This window comes from Chelonia mydas, chromosome 18, assembly GCF_015237465.2.
Source record: "Chelonia mydas isolate rCheMyd1 chromosome 18, rCheMyd1.pri.v2, whole genome shotgun sequence".
Lineage (NCBI taxonomy): Eukaryota > Metazoa > Chordata > Testudines > Cheloniidae > Chelonia > Chelonia mydas.
The window spans coordinates 18,376,615-18,396,272 of NC_051258.2; the positions used below are offsets into that span (position 1 = coordinate 18,376,615).

Genomic DNA, 19,658 nt, shown 5'->3' on the forward strand with positions numbered 1-19,658 from the left:
AATTATCAGACTCTAGCCATGTGACAGTTTTGAGTTCTGTCTATTCTGGGTCTGGATTTTTTTGTTTTTGTTTTTTTTTAACTACAGACTTTCGAGGTGAATGTAAAGATGCGTTCAGGGACTAGTTGCTCCGAAGGTTACAGCAACAAATCTGTCACACCCAAGTACAGACACAAAGTCAAACAGCAGCACTTTTGGGAAGATTAGGATATAGCTAGACCAAGCAGCATCAGAGAGCTGAAAAGATACAGAAACCACAAATGAAAAGTAAAAGGAATATTAGGACAGGCCGATGGAAGGTTTAAGGACTTGTATGTTGTGTCTGGACCGGTATTTAAGACCAATTATCAACTGTTTGTAGCTTTATAGTGAGTTTGCCAGAGAGAAAGCATCCGCTGCCCTGGATGGAATGCTAGAATTTTGACAGTGCCAAATAGATTTCAGATTCTTAATATAGTAATATACTTAGGAGTTCTGTAACTCTGACTTGTCTTGCAGCCTTTCACTTCCAAATCTGACATTTGGGTCAGCTTTTCTAGCCTAATTAAATCTCCATAGAGCTGGCTTGCTACTGTATTGGAAATCGTGAGTCAGTTGTGGCATATACTGTCCACAGAGGACATTAATTGCTGGAAGTCAGTCGTGGAGATAACCCAGTTGTTCGGTAGGAATTAGGATTAGTATCACAAATGGAACCTGGACACACTCTGTCATGAATGATGAGAAGAAACTGTGGGCCAAAGTACACAAGCCTAAATGAACCAGATCTGAATTAATACTGTGACATAAAACCAGGTTACTTTCACATAGCTTCCAGTTCTGTTGCCCACCTAACTTTGTGTCACACAGGCCACCCATCACTTCTGTTATGATTTATTGCTTCTATTTTTCAAGCACCGAGATGCTAGGGCCCTGTGCTGCTAGGTGCTGTGCAAACATGTAACAAAAAGACTGTATTTGCCCAGAAGAATTTACATGTGAAGTCTAATAGTAACACCTAACCAGAGCTGAATCAGGTTAGTAACACCTAACCTAGACTGGCTACCTTTTGGAGAAAAGATCTCCATCCTGATCCTAATCCCCTTGGCCAGAGTTATCCCAATTAATTCATAACAAATTTTGGAAGAGATATTTAATCTCCTGCTTCAGGGTTAAGCCAGTCTCTAATTATTAGAGACCAGGATGACAGTTTACCCCACATATGGTACTGCAGGGGTTCTTTGCACCTTCTTCTGAAACATCTTCTACTGGCCACACCTGGAGCAGAATGTTGAACTAGATGGACCTTGGGTCTGGTCTAGTTTGGCAATTTCTAGGTATGTGAAAGACGGCAAGAGCAACAAAGTGTTACCCTTCTGGAAGCGCAGAGAGATATGTGAGCGAGACCATTCTGAGCTGTTGTTCGAATCCCACTGAGGGGAGTAAAACAACATTCGTAGGGACAGCCAGGATGGATCAAATGGATCCGAGGATCAGGGGTCTATCTCGTGTAGTATCCTGGCTCCAACTGTGACCCACACCACATGCTCCAGAGAAGGTGCAAGAAACTCTGTATTGGTATTTATGGGATCACCTTCCCCTGAAGAAGGTTTCCCATTAATCCCCAATAGGATTCATGCCCTGAAGTAGAGAGGTTTATATTCCTTCCAAAATGTATCTTAAAATCGTTGCTCTTGAAACTCTGAATGTTCTTCTTATCAGTATAAATGTTCATTCCTTTATTGCATCCTGCTAAGCTCTTGGCCTCAAAATGGAGCATTTAAAAAGCGTGTTCAGTAGGGTTATAGGAGAGGGAAGGCCTAGCAACTCTGCCTAACAATCTGTCTGCAGCATAGTTCCTTTCCTCTGGGGTTAGCAGCTTCACAGCATCGTCTCTGGTGACCTCCAGGAATAACAGTGGACATTGGGAATAAACACAGAGGGAGCAGAAAAGCATGAATAACCTTTTCATTTACACATTATAAATGCAGATATGATTGCTCTCCAAGTGGGTGCATTTGTTTCGTTGTTTTCACAGACCCATATGCTCAGTAATTCCCATCAGAGAGCTGTCACTTTGCAAAAGAAAGTAAGGGTTTCTGAAAGACATCATGTTGGAAAAGAACCTGAGCATCTTGTCTTGCTTCTATAGTTCCCATCATCTCAGGGACCAACATAACAAGGAGCTCTCTTAAACTGGGGCTGGTTTTTCCGCAGGTCAGGGGATTGGAACCACTTGGTTTTGCCATTTGGGAGTTATTGGCCTGGTGGATGTAGAAATGTGCTCTGCATGGAACTGAAGCTGATAGGCGGCCAAAATGGTCAGTGGCCAAGGTTTAGACTGCATAATTTGAAAGGACTTTGACAGCTGTATGACTGTGTCTTCTTTCTGATTGCTGATTTTAAACCATGAAATTCGGTGATCTTGGTCTCCCGGTTTCTCCGCTTGCTTTTTCTTGAGTCTCAATGAGCCTGTTAGGCATGGAAAGAGTCAAAACCCTCCATCCTGTAAAAGGAAAACTCACCACTGCTCTCATGAGAATTTGGTGTTCAGACTGTTTCACGGCAGATGGGGTGCAGAGGGGTTTGTGTCAGACTGGTGTGTGTTGGGAAAGAGGAAGAATGTAGATAAAGGAGAGTTTATACCGAGCAATCTCTGATTCACATTCTGCTCTCAAACAGAACAAAAAACGCTGTTGCTAGCCTGTCGGTTTTTCCTACAGGCTTCACCAATTACACACGGAGCCCGTCGGGGGACATCTTCAATGCAGAACACTACCAGGTGAACCAGGACATGACCCAGCCTTTGAGCCACTACTTCATCACCTCTTCCCATAACACCTACCTCATGGGGGATCAGCTGATGTCTCAGTCTAGGGTGGACATGTATGCCTGGGTGCTGCAGTCTGGCTGCCGCTGCGTGGAAGGTAAAGACAGAAGGGAATAACTGTGAGGTAATCAGGAGGCTCCATAGTTCATGTGTCTCATCTTTTAGGGAAAGAATCATGAGAGCAAAGTAGGTGGGTTGGGGGAAAGGTTTAGCACAATGTGCATTTCCTGTATAAACAATGGCAAAACAGGGCTTCTATGACAGCAGTATTTATGGCCTCCTCGCTGGTGCACTTTCCATGACACAGCAATAGGAAGAGGCCTGAGGCCAGTGTTGTTGTTTATACTCATAAAAAATTATGAATCCATCTTTTAAGGGAGAAGGCTCTTTTCCCAAAGCTATTCTATGCTTGTTCTCCATTTGCTGCACAGGGCTTGTGATGTATGGTTGAGCTATTCCAATTCCATCTAGTACAGGGCATTGGTGCACATACACACTAGCCTGGGATTTGCAGCCATGTTGCTAAGTGGGAGGGAGTCCGCGGTATGGAAAAGGGGGTCACGCTATGAAACTGTTGTGACAACCCTTGCACTCCACAATGGGTCTGTTGTTTGTTGATGGGGAATCAATCGTGGAGTCTGTTAGCGTAAAGTATCCTGTCGGTAGCAGTACCCATGTTGTCCCTGTCTCCAAGGTCTTGACCACTATATAGAGGGTCACCGTCTCCAGGAGGTAAATATGGCAGCCTGCTCAGGTTGAGGTTTGTGAATGTGGTAACACATTCTTAGGGGAATGAAGCATTACATGGAAATATGCCTATAGGTGAGTGTAAAGCTTGGGAAATTCACTGGAGGGACAGAGGTGCTTAGATCTTGGCATTACTGCTACCCTGAGGAGCTCTGCTGAGACTCTGCTCTCTAGTCTAGTGCTGAATCCGAATGGGATTTTTACGCTTTAATATCTTTCTCCAGGAAGATATTCCTCTGCACTCACAAAAGAACATCTTTTTTGCTTGGGGCTTTCTCAACTGAAGGGATCTGGGTCAACTGTTCACAACATAATTTCATGGCAAGCAAGTGCCTGCAGAGGAAACCGCTCAGGGACCTATAGGGAGAGACACACATGAGGTGGGGGGAGGAGGCAAGCCTGCACTCAGCTGCGAGACAGTGGGGGGCAGATGCTCAGCACCTTTCACAGCGGCACGGCCCCAAGTCACTCCTGGCAGGATGACACTACTGTAATGGGTGGTTATGCTGTTCAGCAAGATGCGCCCAGTACCAGGAAAATCTCTGGCTCTCTTTTTAATGGGCTTGAGTCTGTCTGTCTGTCTGTCTCTGAATTATCTGTTATAACAGGGGTGGCCAAACATGCTGAGTTGCTGAGCTGCATACGATGGTCTTCAGAAGTTCAAGAGCTGGGGTGCACCTGCCGGGGCTTGGGGTTTCACCCCTGCTCCTGCTGAAGCCCTGAGCCCCAGCAGGAGTGCTGCATGGGGCTGAAGCCCTGAGACTCCCCTCGCTGGGCAGAAGGCCCTATCCCACCACCCTGCTGCAAGGCAGAGGTCCCAGGCCTCCTCCGTCCCTTCCTCCCCCCCGCCCATGTCTAGTAAGTGGAGAGCAGGGAGGGCGTGGGGGGCTCCGCCGGCTGCACTTTAACTGTAAAAGAGACACATGCAGCTTGCGAGCCATGGTTTGGCCACCCTGGGTTATAATCTGTGATTCTAAGATCTAAGGATAAATGGGACCTTTTTTCCCCTCTGTAGTTGACTGTTGGGATGGGCCAGACGGCGAGCCAATTGTCCACCATGGATACACCCTCACCTCCAAGATACTCTTCAAAGATGTGATTGAAACCATCAACAAATATGCTTTCATCAAGAATGAGTACGTACCCAGCCTGCTGCTAGCTCCCTTGGTATCCCCTGGCTGCGTGGTCCTAGATCCCTGTTTAGGTAGCCTTGCTTCGTGCAAAGGCAGTATGCAAAGCTGACTCGGTACTGTATGAGCCAGACAAGCCTGCACGTGCTTGCTTCTTCCTGCAGTGAATAACTCCTGTATGGGAGGCGTAATAAGGCAGAGATGCTTGTTGGCCTGATAACTTGCCCTGTTCTATTCATTCACTCTGAAGCATCTGGCACTGGCCACTGTTGGAAGACAGGATACTGGGCTAGGTGGACTGTTGGTCTGACCCAGTAAGGCCTCTCTTATGTGGAAGGGCAAAATTTAATTAGACCACGTGGGGCTTTCCATAATCTCGTATCTAAAAGCCAGAGACTCTAACACATTTTGACAATGAGTGCCCTGCTTATCCATGTGCGAGTAATACCAGCGTCACTGGGTGGGAAGTTGGGCAGCAAAGGGCTAGACAGAGGCAGTAGCCTGGACCTGGGTTACTCAACCCATTCAAGGGAAATGGGATTTGTCTGAGTCCAGGATCTGGCAGGAGACCAGAGAATCACCAGAGGGGAAGATGTTTCATACAGCTGACCGTACACACAACCTGCACTTACGATGTGAGGAGTTGGGATTCTCTGTTGCGATATTGAGATGAAAGGGCAGGGCAGCCACCCAAGTGTCCCTGTAAAGGATGCTGTGAAAGGCAGGGGACCGGTGCCTATGGCAGTTATCTGTTTTGTTTTTTTTTTTTTTTCTCTTTCCTTGAATCTTTGTCAGATGAAGCAACGTGCCTGTTGAAGAATGCTGGGGTTGGGGTACAGATGGGTGTTTCAGTTAAGCTTCCCCTGTTGCACAGCTGCTTTCTGAATTACCTCTACAACATGTGCCTGTGTGCAATGAAGAGTGGTTATTGTATCTCTAGTAACCCTAAGTGGGCAGGGACTGTTACCTGGTGCTGAAAATCTGTTCCTGGGTCCTCTGTATTTGCCTGGTCTGACGTTTTCTACAAAGCAGCAAATCTGATGAGAGCGTGAGCAAGGTGTGAGAGCACAAGGCTTTCACGCAGTTCCGGAGACCTGTATAACACCGCACTGGGAACATCTGGGTTTCCAGTATCACACCCATCTTTGTTCTCTGCCAGAGAGACAAAAAGCTGTGCAGAGCCATTGTAACCCCAGAGACTGTACCCCACAGTATATGTCTGCTGCACCCCAAACACAGCCATGCTTGGCCTTTTCTCCTGATCTATAGTTCTGGGAGTGTGGAAGTGGTGTGTGTGTGGGGGGAGTTATAGCAGCTTGTTCCACAACTGACTTCCAGGAACCCAAGCAATTCCCCAAACCATCTGCTTGGGTAGAGCAAACTTGTTACATAGACTTGTGCTTCTCCAGAGTAGCTTACACAGAAAAGCCCTGGTAAGTTATGGCCACTGTGGGCAGCAACAACTAGCTATTGACAAAAGCTGCACTGTGGGGTGGAGTGGTATAAATATTTCCGTGGAAGGATATGCGTGTGTGGTGGGAAGGCCTGCACCTCAGGCAGCTCCAAAACCCCCACCTGCATAAACACTAGACTCTGTAGCACACTTCTGCAGAAGCTCCAATGTGTTCAGGGCCATGTTTCCTCCCCATTATGTTGTTCATGGTGTTTAGCTTCTAGGCAGTGGATGTTTTCAGCCGCGTCCCATACCACCGACCACAGATCTTTGTCTTTTCACTGGAGGGCATGGCGTACCTCAGAGGAGAGAGCGTTCGGGGAGGAGGTTCCTGCTGACACTAGCCCTTACTTGGTACTTTTTAGAGCAGGCCTGTGGGTGCTGATTCCATTTGGCAGCAGTTTTTGGAGGTTTCAAAACTTGTTTTCATTCCGCACCGGAAGGGAAGCCAGACCTTCTTAACGTGTCTGCGAAACAGAACTGTGTCAAGATGTCCATTTTCTGATCAAAGCCCAAGCTTTTCTATGGCAGGTGTTACAGCCGGCACTTGTATCCCACCATCTGCGTTACTTTCTGAAATCACACTTAAAAAAAAACAATATCTCTTTGCGTGTTGGATTCTGCATTTGTCCCAGAATCATGTCCCCTGTAAGCTAAACAGAAATCCATCTGGCTTTGGTTTATATATAGTGCCGATCACCTTGGTTTCAAATTCTATGAATCCTTCTTGACGAGTTCTAAGGAGTGCAATGTGATTTCCCAGCCTCAGCCAGAAGGACCCAAAAATAGATGCTGAAAATGAAAAATAACCCTGGAAATTGATTGCCCTTTACACGATGCTGTCTGGGTTGTTAGACCTTGATAATGAGCTTGTTTTGGCAGTAGTTCCGTGTGTGTGTGTGTGTGTGTGTGTGTTTCTTTTTGGTGGTCTTTTCTTAACAATAATCTAGAGCTAAGCTTCAGACTGAGTCCTGTAACCATGTGCTGTTTTAGATGGTCCACATAGCTTTGATGCTGTTCCCTTTTGGGTGCTGTGTAATCCTTGGGAGCAATCTGGAATTAATCTTTCCAAATCTTAAACCTTCTGGCTATGTTTTCCAGTATGGAAAAAAATGGGAGAACTCTAGACCTGCTCCAAAGCCCATTGAAGTCAATAGAAACTCTCTCACTGACTTAAACTGATCCAAAGATCACTGATCTGTTAGCAGAAGCATGCATCCCCAAGAACATCCAAATGAATAGTGTCCTATAAATAGCGTCTGATGGCTCTGGTTTGCCCACTTTCCATTTATATGGTGAGGTGGCTGATTATAAGACCTGTGGATGTCTGTGCTGGATAAATTGGGTGGTATTTCATACTGCATTTATCGAGCTGCCATCATTTTTATGGTGCTTTCCATCTCATTGTTTATCACCTCTGAATGTCTTGTCTTTGGAAGAGCGATTCATTTTTTTTTTTTAAATGGCCTGGAGCCTTGCCGTGGTCATGAATAGAATGAGGCACCATTAGGATTTGCCTGTGTATTTGTCAACAAGCTACTTATGACTCCTGGTAGCTATTACACAATTGTTAGACAATGAAAGATGCTATGAGTAAGGTGAGGCTGTTAGAGACCAGATGGATGGTAAGCGTTTTAATAGAACAATCCTGGGGGGGCAGGAATGAGAGGCTCTGCCCACTTTGTTTGATATGCTTTGTGTAAAATACTGACTGAAAATAATTTTGATTTTTTTAAAAACGACATGAAATGACGTTTGTTGCAAACCTAAAAAAACAAGTAAAAACAACTTTGTACCAGAGTGTGTGATGACTAGCAGCATGGTCATGTGAATCAGATGCTGGCCTGGCATTTAGAAAAGCTTGGGCAAGTCACTTTACTGCTCGCTGCCTCAGTTTCCCAATACAGGATAATGATGCTGACCTTCCGTAAAAAAGCACCTGTAGATTTATGGATGAAAATCTCTAGATGAGTGACCATTAAACGTCACACTTTATATAGTGCTTTTATTCTCTCAAATCCAGGAACAATCTCCACAGAACCGCTTTGTGAGAAGCACGTAGGTAAATGTTATCCCCAGACATGAAAACCAAGATATGCCGAGAGGTTGCAATTAATTTTGGGTCTGTAACAGGACACTACCCTGTACACTGATTGGCTGAGTCAGTCCCTTGAGAGTATCAGTAACTGTCCCTAGTCAGACTGAGCTGCTGAATTGGTTGGATTCAAATGGTTCTTTCTCCATCAGCTCTGTAAAAAGCTGACTCTGCAGATGATCTTTCCTGGTTTTTTCTTTTCCAGGTATCCTGTTGTTTTATCCATTGAGAACCACTGCAGTGTTCTCCAGCAGAAGAAGATGGCTCAGTATCTTATCGAAATCCTAGGGGACAAGCTGGACCTGTCTTCAGTGCGCAATGAGGATTCCACCAAACTCCCTTCCCCGGAAAGTCTTAAAGGAAAGATATTAGTGAAGGTAAAAGACCTGCTTGTGTTTGCTCTCTAGCCCTCTTCTTTGGTGGTTTTAAGCTCAGTCTGGGTTATGAACCCCTTGCAGCTTCACTTAAATCAGATCGTTAGAGGTGCTCTCAAGTCACAGAACTTGGATCCAGATTTCAAATTACTCAAAAGGCTTGTAAAAACCCAGGCGATGACCCAGATGAAACACAGCTAGTGGGGACGGTAGGAACAAGGACTGAATGTGCTTGTCATACCATCCCTTTGCACTTTCCCCATCACTGTATATCAGTGAGTAATGGAGTGCCTGTTGCTCGGTCCTTGCACCCCTGGCTGCCTTTGGTATGGTGGGGTGGCAATCAGAATTGAATGATCATCGTTCACTCAGCTCAACTAGGAGGTTCTGTTTTTAACCCAAATTAAGAGAAATATGTCTGGCTGGCTCTCACTGTAAACTTGATCTTTCTGTATTTATTTTACATTTGCACAAAACATCACGTTTTCTTGCTTAGATATTAAGGTGCTCTTCTGTGAATTGGAAGATATCACCTGTATGTGCGTGTTTGTGTTTTATACAAGCTAACATTTTTCAGGCCGTTAGTTTGTGATGTTGACTCTGATGCCTCTGGGTATCTTTTGGTGGGGGGAAATAAAGAAGAGATGACAGGGTTATAGGATTTAGAATCCTGGTTTCCTTCACCTGCACATGCTGTAAATTATTTTAACAAATTGTTTGTAAGAGTATTTTCTTGCACCAAGACTCTGGCTGATGTCTTTTGCGCTTCCTTGGGGGTGGAGCACGTAAGTGCTTTTAATGCTAATGACCCATTGAGAAGGATGTGTTCCTAACTGGCATGAACGGCACTCAGGCTGATGTAATATAGGAGCTGTTCTCTAATCTTTCCACTCCAGAACCTGTTAAATATAAAGAAGTGTAGCTGTTTCAGGGAAGCCTGTGTTATCTATTGGCTCAGTAATGCATGCACTGACGTGACAACCTTACCTGCAAATCTGTCCTGGCTCATTTGGAAATGTCCTAAACTTTTAGGTCTATTGTATGTGCTTTCTTACAGTCCAGATGAAAGGGAAGGGTGCTAATTTGGCAGGTCTTGTGGCTTCATTAGAGCACCACGGTCAAACTTCTGTCCTTTGCTCATGGTAGCTTAAGGAGTACCTGGGTGCCCCTCAGAGGAACTCGTGTGGGAGAAGGGATGTGTTTTCTCTTGCTGAAGAGGGGTTCTGAGTGCTTTAGCCTTCCCCCATGAAAACAGTTTGCTCCTGATCTGGTCTGTTAAGAGTGGCCTATGTATGGAGGGATGGGATGCAGACTGAAGGCTTCATTGAAGGGAAGGTTTGTGGTCTAAGCAATGTTAGAGCCAGAGAAGAGGTCCGGGGTCAGCTCCTGGCTCTACCTCTCACTCACTGAGGCACCTAGGCCAACCACTCCCCAGACTAGGACTGTTTTCCCCCCCTGCACTTTGCCCCTCGTGCATGGACATAGAATTACCTGTGCACCTGGATGAAGATGTGCAAAGCAGCATCCATTGCCTGGTTGAAAGGAGCATTTGTATTCGGTCCCTAGTTCTTTTCAAAGCCAGGGCTGTTCCATATGACTCTTCCTTAAGGCACTTGAAATAGTTGCTGCTTAAAGTAGGTTTTACCTGTCTAAATAAATAACTCTTTGACCACAGCTAAATTCAACATCTCTGTGGAATCCTTCCAGCATCAATCAAGAGCTAATGCCATGTGTGAAGTAGCCTGTCAAATTTGCCTCAGGAGGGCAGGGACAGTCCTGGATCAACTAAGTGAAAAAAATATACAGTTCCTATTATCTATGTGTTGTGCAAGTAACAGGGCAGAGGCACAGTGGGCTGCTAGCCATGACTGGCAGTAGATTCCAGGTGTGCATCCAAAGCAGCCATTCTGCACTTTTTACTGGAAAAACTAAATGTATAAAAACAAAGTCTCCTGAAGTCCATGTATGTTCTTAGATTAATTCAAACATAGCAATGTAAAGGGTTGAAATAAAAATGATTTTTCTTCACCCTACTCTGAACATTTAATGGTAGGTTTCCAGTGTAGCTCATGAGGGAGGTTCATTTTACATGGTGCTGAGTGCAGGCCGCAAACACTAAAAACCAAATCACTTCTGTTTGTGGAGGTTTAAATATTAATACAGTCATGCAGCCTTCCTCACTACATTCTGCCAGCCTTTCTCCTTCTCTCCAGTCCAGAATAATAATGGGTTTTCAGCACCTCTTTTACCCTGGGAATCCAAATAACTTTACAGCGGTTTGTTAGTTAACTAAAACCTCTCTGTGCCCTGTGCTATACCTGTGTTGCCTGTCATATTCTTGAACTGGTTCCATGGTTCAAAGATGGGATTTTTCTTTGTTTCTTTTAACCTGCCTAGGTCTGGGTTTCATTTCTGGTGCACAGGACACTGGCATCTCCATAACAGATGCAGTAGGTGAATCTCAAGACTATTAGAGTCCATTAGGTACTTAGTCAGACTTAGCACAAGTTCTTCGAATCTTGTCATCTCCTAGGCACCTGCTAACGAGAAATAACTTTCAGCTGCTTTTAACTTATTCAAGGCTAATCTATCAAAAGGGCCACTGGAAATGTCAAGGACGTTTTTAGAGATGGAATGAAACCAGAACAAATGGGATTAAGGGTAGGTTACAGCTGTGCTACTGTAGTGCCATAGTATAGACGCATCCTACAGCGATGGAAGGGGTTTTTCCATTGACGTAGGAAGTCCACCTCTCGGAGAGGCAGTAGCTAGGTCAACAGAAGAATTCTTTCATCAATCTAGCCACGTCTACACAAGGGGTTAGGTGAACTTAACTTCAGGTCTCAGGGCATGATATTTTTTCCTTGCCCTGAGCAACATAGGTAGGTCAATCTAATTTTTACGTGTAGACCAAGCCTAATATAACACAGAATAAAGCAGAGAGACACACTGGTGAGTGAAGATATTGTGGTGAGTGCCCTGGGACTGAGATGAGCTAGGCCCCAATCAGCTACTCTCTGAATTGGGATGGCCACCTGGCTTAGATCAATTAAGAGACACACTCAAAACTTGTGCCAGTCTTTGAGGTTTGAGAAAACCCTGGGGCAACTTATTTCTACAGCTCTATTTCTCTATCCCCTGTATTCTTCACATCCTTCTCGCTTCAAGTTTCATACCCAACTGGAAATGCCCTAAGAAATTTTCCTTGTGGCATTTCTGACCTACCCCGTACCAAGAGGTGCAAGGAATCTCATGAGACAAATGGTTCTGTGCAGGGGATGGACTGCCAGAGAGTGGCATGATGGTCTCAGACCAAGCCTTCACCTCAAACTGATCCAGAAATGAATGCTGCTTGCCCAGCTCCAATTCAGCCAGGCGATAAATACCTGTCTTCAAGAATAAGCACACTGCAGCTGACGTTACTTATCTGTTAAATGTCCGCAGTTTCAATATGAATTACTTTACCCATGCTGCTATTCTGGTGGAGTCAGAAATGCTGGGGCACTGGGCTGGCACACTCTGTGATTCTGGTTGTGTGAATATTTGCTTACTAGGTCAAAGGGTTTCTGCTGGGGCTGTACAGATTAATTGCTTTAATTGTACGTGCTGAGTTTGCTTTTGTGCTGGCAAATATCAGTGACGGCCCTTTCAAATGAAATGAAATCTCTTTCCTGTGTGGACTGAATGGACAGGGCAGCTGGCGACTCAGCTCTTTAAATAATATCACCAGCTCCTGTTCTTCCTTTTGCTGCCATTTCAGCTACTGCAAATGGTGATAAGCATCCGTCGAGGAGATTTAAACTCCCATTAAATCCTGCTCTTCAGCAGCAGTGATGGCTCTTAGACCAGAAGGCTCTGAAAGGTTCCATGATTCTACCCTTTCTTGAAAAAGCTCCAAGCCCAGCCTCTGTCCAGGTCGCTGCCTGAAACTGTAATTCAGGCTCATTCCCCTCTGCCACCCTTTGCTCTGTAGGTTGGGGCACACATTGAAGAATACTATCAAATCTGGAGTTTCCACTCTGGCTTGAGGTGGCTCATAGCAGCTACTGTGAGGGGCAGTAGCAGCTAGGTTTGGAGGAAAGAAAGGGAGATGGGCAGCAATGGAAGGGAAGGTATCTCCTTTGGACAGGCAGGATAGATGTGCAGTACCCTTTTCCTAGGTGTATATGTAATGTGAGAAGGAAGCTAGGCTTTTCCAAGCCATGTCCACTCACCAACGACAGATTCTGTCCCCTTTTCGGTCTGAGATTTCACGGCCAGACCTTCAGAACTGCTCATTGCTCATGAGCTCCCATTGAGAACCTCTGGAGCAGCTGGACGCTGAACTCTTCTGAAAATCTGGCCCCTCGCATCCGCTCTCCTCATAGCCATTTCCTTCCTGACTATGTTTCTTGCATTAGTTCAGTCCACCTTGGGATTACTCAAGGCAAGAATTACAGCAAAAGGACCAAGGAGATGGAACGCTTTGTTCCCTACAATATGGGCTAAAGGAGAGTCCTTTCTTATTCTTGAGTGGGTCACTTGACAACCTTAAACTTAGTTGAACCCATGATATACTGACTCCACAGACCACAGAAAACCGGTCTGGACTCCCAGCCCTTCTCATGTCTCCAGTTGCACATTATCACTTTCCTCTCATCATACCAAGAGATGCATGGTGACCTGCCTGTCTAATCCTTTTCGTTTTCCAGGGCAAGAAACTTCCAGCCACCATTAGTGATGATGCAGAGGAAGGGGAAGTGTCTGATGAGGACAGTGCTGATGAGATGGATGATGACTGCAAACTAATGAATGGAGATGTAAGTAAAACAGATACATGAATATAAATGTATGTTGACCTGTTCCACTGCGGTGGGATGAATGCTGAGTTCATATGGTGTTTGGAATGTGAAATTAGGTTCAGGCGCATAGGGTTCTCAAACTCTTTTTTTTAAGGTGTGTGTGTGTGTGTGTGTGTGTGTGTGTGTGTGTGTGTGTGTGTGTGTGTGTGTGTGTGTGTGTGTGTAATAGAGCTGACCTGAGGGTGACAAATCTGTTTCACGACAACTTTTCAAGGCTTCAAAATCTGGGAGATCTGCATTGGAATTTGGGAGGAAACCTAACTTTCAAATATTTTTCACAAAATCGGAATTGTCTAAATGTCTGTTTTGGTATCAAAACCTGAGGTTTTCAATTCAGGCAGAGGTACCTCCATGAGTGGGTGAGTGGCCTTGTTGTGAGGCCACCGGCCTGGCATGGCATGTGGGAGAGTCCGGTTCACGTCCCTGCTATGTCTGACTCAAAACAGAGTTGTTCATCCCAGATGACTCTGATGCAGACAGAGCAGGGACTTGAATCTGGCTCGCCCACACTATAGAGTTAAGTTAAGAGAGTCTCACTCTTTGTCAAAAACATTGTGACACAGTCGGCATCCAAACAAAATGGTTTGGCTTTGACAAAACTGCACATTTTGGGGAAATTTTATTTTATCAAAAATGTTCTGACCAGCTCTAGTATCAAATGTTCCAGATAGGTACAGATCTGGTTTATTTTTCTTTCTTCCCTGCAGAGGTGCTAAGCACTTACAGCTCCAGTCACCTTGATCTGGAGTTGGGGATGCTCAGTTGTTCTGCAAATCAGGCCCACAAGGGTGGGGTCTGCATGTGTATGTGAGAGAGAGACGTACAGTGCATGTATATGATCTGATTTTCAGAAATGCTGCACAACTTAATCTCCCATTGAAGTCTTTTGAGAGCTGCAAGTGTGAGAACCTCTGAAAAATCAGTCCATAAATATACATTACATGTGTCGGGGTCTATATATTAAATGTAAAAAAGATGCCCTGTGGAGGGGGTGGAAGAGAGCCATACCTACATGTGTGTCTCTCTATATATAATTTCATTGTAACTCTTAAACTTGGCACTCCATGTGTCAGAGAATAGATTGTAAAAAAGAACTGCAGCTGCTTAATCAATGGTAAATGACCGTGGGTAACAGCAGTCCAGTTGCTTTTTTCTAACTTTCTTTTGTGTGTGTGTGTTTAAGATAAAAATGTCACCTTGCAGATTCTTTGGTACCTTGGTGGGTTGTATTCTTCCAAAGTGGAGTATTCTTCCAAAAAATGTGAGCCCCCTTTCAATGCTTCCCACCCCATCTCAAACTGGGCCTTCTCCGGAGAATAATTTCCCCAGCTCTGTGGTCCTTTTATTGAGCACTTTTTGACATGTAGAATGCTATGCTTAGTTGGCTTTAACTGTACAAAAGTGTTAAAAGGAAATAAGCTGTTCATTTCTGCTTACTTCAGCCTGAGAACACCTTATTCATTCTTTCCTTTTTAGAAGTAAAATTCTTCTGACACTTAATCTTCTGGCATGCAGTGAGTGTGGCATTGCAGCTTATGGAAACTTAATATAAAAGGGACAGCAGAAACCTTTAATAACATTAAACCAAGATTGCCTTGGACGTGTGTCACATTTGTGGTCCTTTATTTTTGTCCTTCAGACTATTTCCTTCTTTCCTATTACGGGTGCAATTGTTTTGTTTTAGGTCTAGAAGAGAAACTTCTCCTTAGAGCTGTGCTAGCATGGAAGGGAGCAGGGGAGGACCTTGAAATCCATCTTAAGGAGGAGAATTGGTTTTGTTTGGTTATATTTCTACTGTAGCACTCTTAATTTTTTCCCCTTAATCTTGAGATCTGCAATGTTTTGACACTTTGCTGCTATGGTTTTTGTCTCTCTCTCTCTGCCTGGAATTACGTCCATTCAAAGTGGAAGGTACCGTACACCTAGGCTGGTGGTAGAGGTTAGCCTGCCGGGCATTACATTGTGGGATCAGTCCTGTTACCAAGGAATGAACATGTGGAGCAGGGAAGAAAAAATTGTTGGAGGGTATTGAGGTGAAAGGCAAACCAAATTGTACTAAAAGTCCCACATTCACATGCACTATACAATCCGATCCCCCTGCCTTTTATGGTTGTGTATACGGAGCAGCTAGAGATGGGCAAATCAGATAAAATGAGAGCCAATGGAACACTCCACATCTGCACACTTCAACCCAAATTGAACTGAACCTTTCTACTGCCATAGGCCAGGGTCAAGCAGCTTGTTGTTCTTCTCCCTCCTGTTTTCCACATGCCTTTGTCTTCGTTCCCTGGACTCACCAGGGAGCGCCCCGCATCAGAAAGCAACGAGGGAACCATTTCCTCATCCCTGCTGGAACCAGGAAGTGTTTCAAGAGCCTGTTCTCGCGGCTTTCCAGCCTCATTTAGTAGAGCGTTCAAGTAAACGCTCACATTTCTGGATGCTTGGTCAAAAGCAACTTTGTGACTCTCCATTAGGTAGATTTTTTTTTCAAGCCTTTTTGACACAGCTTTCAGGTGAGCTTCTGTTTGAAAGAAGGAAGTTTTCCTCCCTCAAACAGGCAGAGAGTTGGAAGGTAGTAAAAAGACATTCTTCCTTATAAAGAGATTCTTCCACTTTCCCTGCTACATCTTAGAGATGGGCACATTACTTTCCATAAAGCCCTGTAGGCATGCTTTGCTTACATCTTTGTCTCATTAACTAACAATTTGTTTTAGTCTGACTTGTGCCGACATCTGGGATTCCAGATTTGCTCGACCTGGCTCGCTCTACAGTGAGGCTTTGGGAAGCATGGGAAACAACAGCTTGTTTCCTGATGGAATTAATCAGGACATTCTAAGGCCTGTTAAGCAAACACAATCTGTGAGGGTGGTGGGTTTTTGGTTTTTTTAAACCGTCCAAAGATCTGAAGTTGTGAGTTGCTCCATGTAAACTGCATGACTAGAAAAGAGAACTGTGTTTCCATCTCTGTTCCCCCACACCACTCCTCACCTCAGTCGTTCAACAGCCTGAATGGAAGAAGGGAGCAGGAACATGCAACAAATATTGAGTTTTAACTGTGGAAGTCCTGATTCACCAGCTGCTCCCATTCCAACTGAATCCTGCAGGCACTGTGGCTGCAGACACAAGCTCTTCCATAGCAAATAGTTGATGGTTTTGATCTCTTTAAGTTCCCTCAAACTTGATGTGCAATAGAAATGCCATGTTTTATTCAGCCTTTGTGGGTGTGCAAAAGTTGAACCGCCTTGAGAATGGCAAAGCGCAGTCACTATAGTGAAATAGATCCGACTGTTTTTGTAAATGAATACTACAAAATGGAGCCTGCACTAGTCAAGTCTCCAAGGAATCACCTCAATACCAGCTATTTCCAGGTAGCACATCAATGGCTTGGTAACAAAGCCCATGCCACATGAGCAGCCTTGCTGACAAGCGATTTTGGTTCCACTCAGCCAGAAGTTGTTATATTTTTATGTATGTGTTTATTTATTTATTTTGAAAAATGTTTAACTTTCATTCCATTGTGGCTTCAGGTTATCTATTTAAACTCCCTAACTAATCTCCAGGTTAGGGCTTCACATGCCTACATATCTGCTGTGAAGCCCAACACTGGGCACTCTTATAATTGCAGATAACTGACAATGTTACTGTATTTCACAGTGTACAAACTAAGAGGCAGCTGGGCTATTAGCATGGAGAGCAGTAGTTAATAATAGTCCTTTAGAATGAAGCCTCAGTCCATTTCTTTTGCCTCATTTTCTTCTTATTTTTTTTTCCCCTTAATGTACAGTTTTAGTTTGGTTACCTCTTGTTGGAGAAATGAAGATTTCACATTAAATGTGCCCTCATTTAATGACCGCATTTCATTGATAGGCTTCCACCAATCGGAAGCGAGTAGAGAATATAGCAAAGAAGAAACTTGACTCGCTGATAAAGGAATCCAAAATCCGTGACTGTGAAGATCCAAACAATTTTACAGTCGCCACTCTGCCACCATCTGGGAAACTCAGCCAAAAGTCAGACACCAAGAAGGTGAAAATCTTTTTTGTCTTTCTCCACCCATAACAGAGTTGACTTTTCATTTTTCTCTCTCTTCCCCTGATGTACATTAGTATAATAAATATTAAGAATAACAAAGGTCTACAGAGCTGCGTGCTTAAAGGTAGGCTTCTAAACACACATTAAGACTCCCAAATTGAACTGACTTGGCTTATGGGTGCTGAGAACCTGCAACTCGTGACACCCATGGGATTGGAGCATGCCCAACCCCTTTATTAAATTAGGTCTCTTCTATTTGTGCGCTTGGATGTGGATTTGGAAGCCTAACTTTAGGCCCTCAGCTGTGCCCCCTTTCCCTTTTTTGGCTTAATAAGTGTGTCTTGTTCTTTCCTTTTAAAACCCAATAGTCCTTTAGCCCGAAGAAGGTGTGTTACTATAATAACCAGTATGACTTTTAATTTGGATGAATTCCAGTGTGTGTTGATCTCAACGTATAAATCATGAAACTTTTTTTTTTTAAAGTATAGATTACTGTGATTGATACTTTTCCGTATTAAAAATGCTGGCTGCATGGGAGCCCTGAGTGCCCAAATGAATATTAATTTTGCAGAATTATAGTTCTGTGGTGCTTTCTGCAGCAGACAAGACCATGGAAAGGCTAATAATATCCCAGCTGTTGACTCCAAGTCCCACTGGAATCCCTTGTTTCCTCTCTGAGTGTGCGCTGCAGTGGCTGCTGTGTGCAAGGGAGATATCCTTGCTGGCGATGTAACAAATTTGTGCCTCATGTTGAATCTGTGGTGTTGAACTTCACCATATGCAATGCTAAATATAGACTGGAGTCACTCTGTGTGTATGCAAAGACATCTCATCGTGGGAATTTAAAGAACCGGCAGCTAAAGCCTGCTCTCATTTGAAATCCATGGCAAAACTCCAGTTCTAGTTCGACTTCAGTGAGGGAGAATAATAAACCATATTAATTAACAATGGTTGAACCCCCACCACCCCAAAACCTGTGGCAAATAAGGCCAAACCTACCCTTTTTTAAAAAAATAAACAACTGCTGATCTCAAAGCACTTGGGGTCAGAAATTGGAAAGAAACTATATCGGAACCCTCGAGCGTTCAAAAATCAGGTGTTGGCCTTCTCCCCTGCCCCAAGTCATGAATTTTTTAATACTTTTGAGTTTCTTTTTATTTGCCTTCTGGTTTTGAGCCTTTATGATTCACATTATCCAGCTTCTCTGTGCAATCATGAGATCTAAAAACTTACCTTTTATTAATGAAGGTGGAGAGTCTCGTCTAATCACATGACTCTGGGAGCTGGGCCTTTACAGACCGACTTGCAATAACATGTCAGGAGTTGGCAACACCGAGGAGTTCTAGAGAGCCAGCTTGCTTGGGAGATTTCTATTAATGTTTGTTCTGGTGTCCTTAATCATGCAATTAAGTTGCATGGAAATCACTGTGGTTTACTTCTCTGATTGACCCTAAGTTAATTAAATTAACTATGGGAAATTGGGAGAAGTAAAAACTTCAGTAATCTCTTTTTCTGATTGTCTCCAGTTAATGACATGGAAGTAGCCAGGCTCTTAGGAGTGAGTCATCAGGAAGGCCTATAGTATTTCCATCCTGCATGTCCTTCCATATGCCCGTGAAGGACCTATCTGCTGTAGGTTGAGAGTTTGTTATAATTGGCAGATATCATTCCCAAAACAGCCGGTCTCTCTCTCTGTCTCTCTCTACCCCACAGCCCCTTGGTCTCTTGCATATAAGTCTAAAGCAGCCTTGACACTCTGTATATAAACCAACAGGAACCTTCCAGTACATAGGAGGTGATTGGGAAGTAAGTAGGTGGAAGAGTGGGAAAATACAGGCCTGGGATGGCATTGGAGGTCTATCAAAACTGAAGCTCTGCAATCTGTCTTCTTTGCAGCATGTTGCAAAGTAAACAGGTCAGAGCCTGTCCTGCTCAACTCTAAGCTATACCCTCAAATGAGCGAGTGAGCTCAGATAAGCCCGGATTTATGGGTTTTGTGTGTGGACAGTAGGGTGTTGGGCTAAAACCGAGGTGAGAGCCTGGGGTTAAGCCTGCTGTGCAGCCATACCCTGTGAGGCATACCTGGCTGAGCTGCCAAATGCAGGGAGAGTGGAAGTGGCTGTTTTTTTATTAGTGTGAGTTGTATTAGTAGCGGAAACCATGCTGAGATCCACTGG

General features: G+C 44.3%; 1 protein-coding gene across 4 annotated transcripts in view; it reads left to right on the top strand.

Moving 5' to 3' along the window:
* The window catches only part of PLCH2 (phospholipase C eta 2), a 323,941-nt gene that overhangs the window by 258,160 nt on the left and 46,123 nt on the right, over window positions 1-19,658 (top strand). For all 4 annotated transcript variants that reach the window (XM_043531629.1, XM_043531628.1, XM_027832321.3 and 1 more), the window contains 5 exons: window positions 2,703-2,906; window positions 4,572-4,692; window positions 8,440-8,611; window positions 13,300-13,407; window positions 17,317-17,475. In XM_043531629.1, the coding sequence (XP_043387564.1) occupies window positions 2,703-2,906; window positions 4,572-4,692; window positions 8,440-8,611; window positions 13,300-13,407; window positions 17,317-17,475 (764 nt within the window). The remainder of the gene's footprint in view (window positions 1-2,702; window positions 2,907-4,571; window positions 4,693-8,439; window positions 8,612-13,299; window positions 13,408-17,316; window positions 17,476-19,658) is intronic.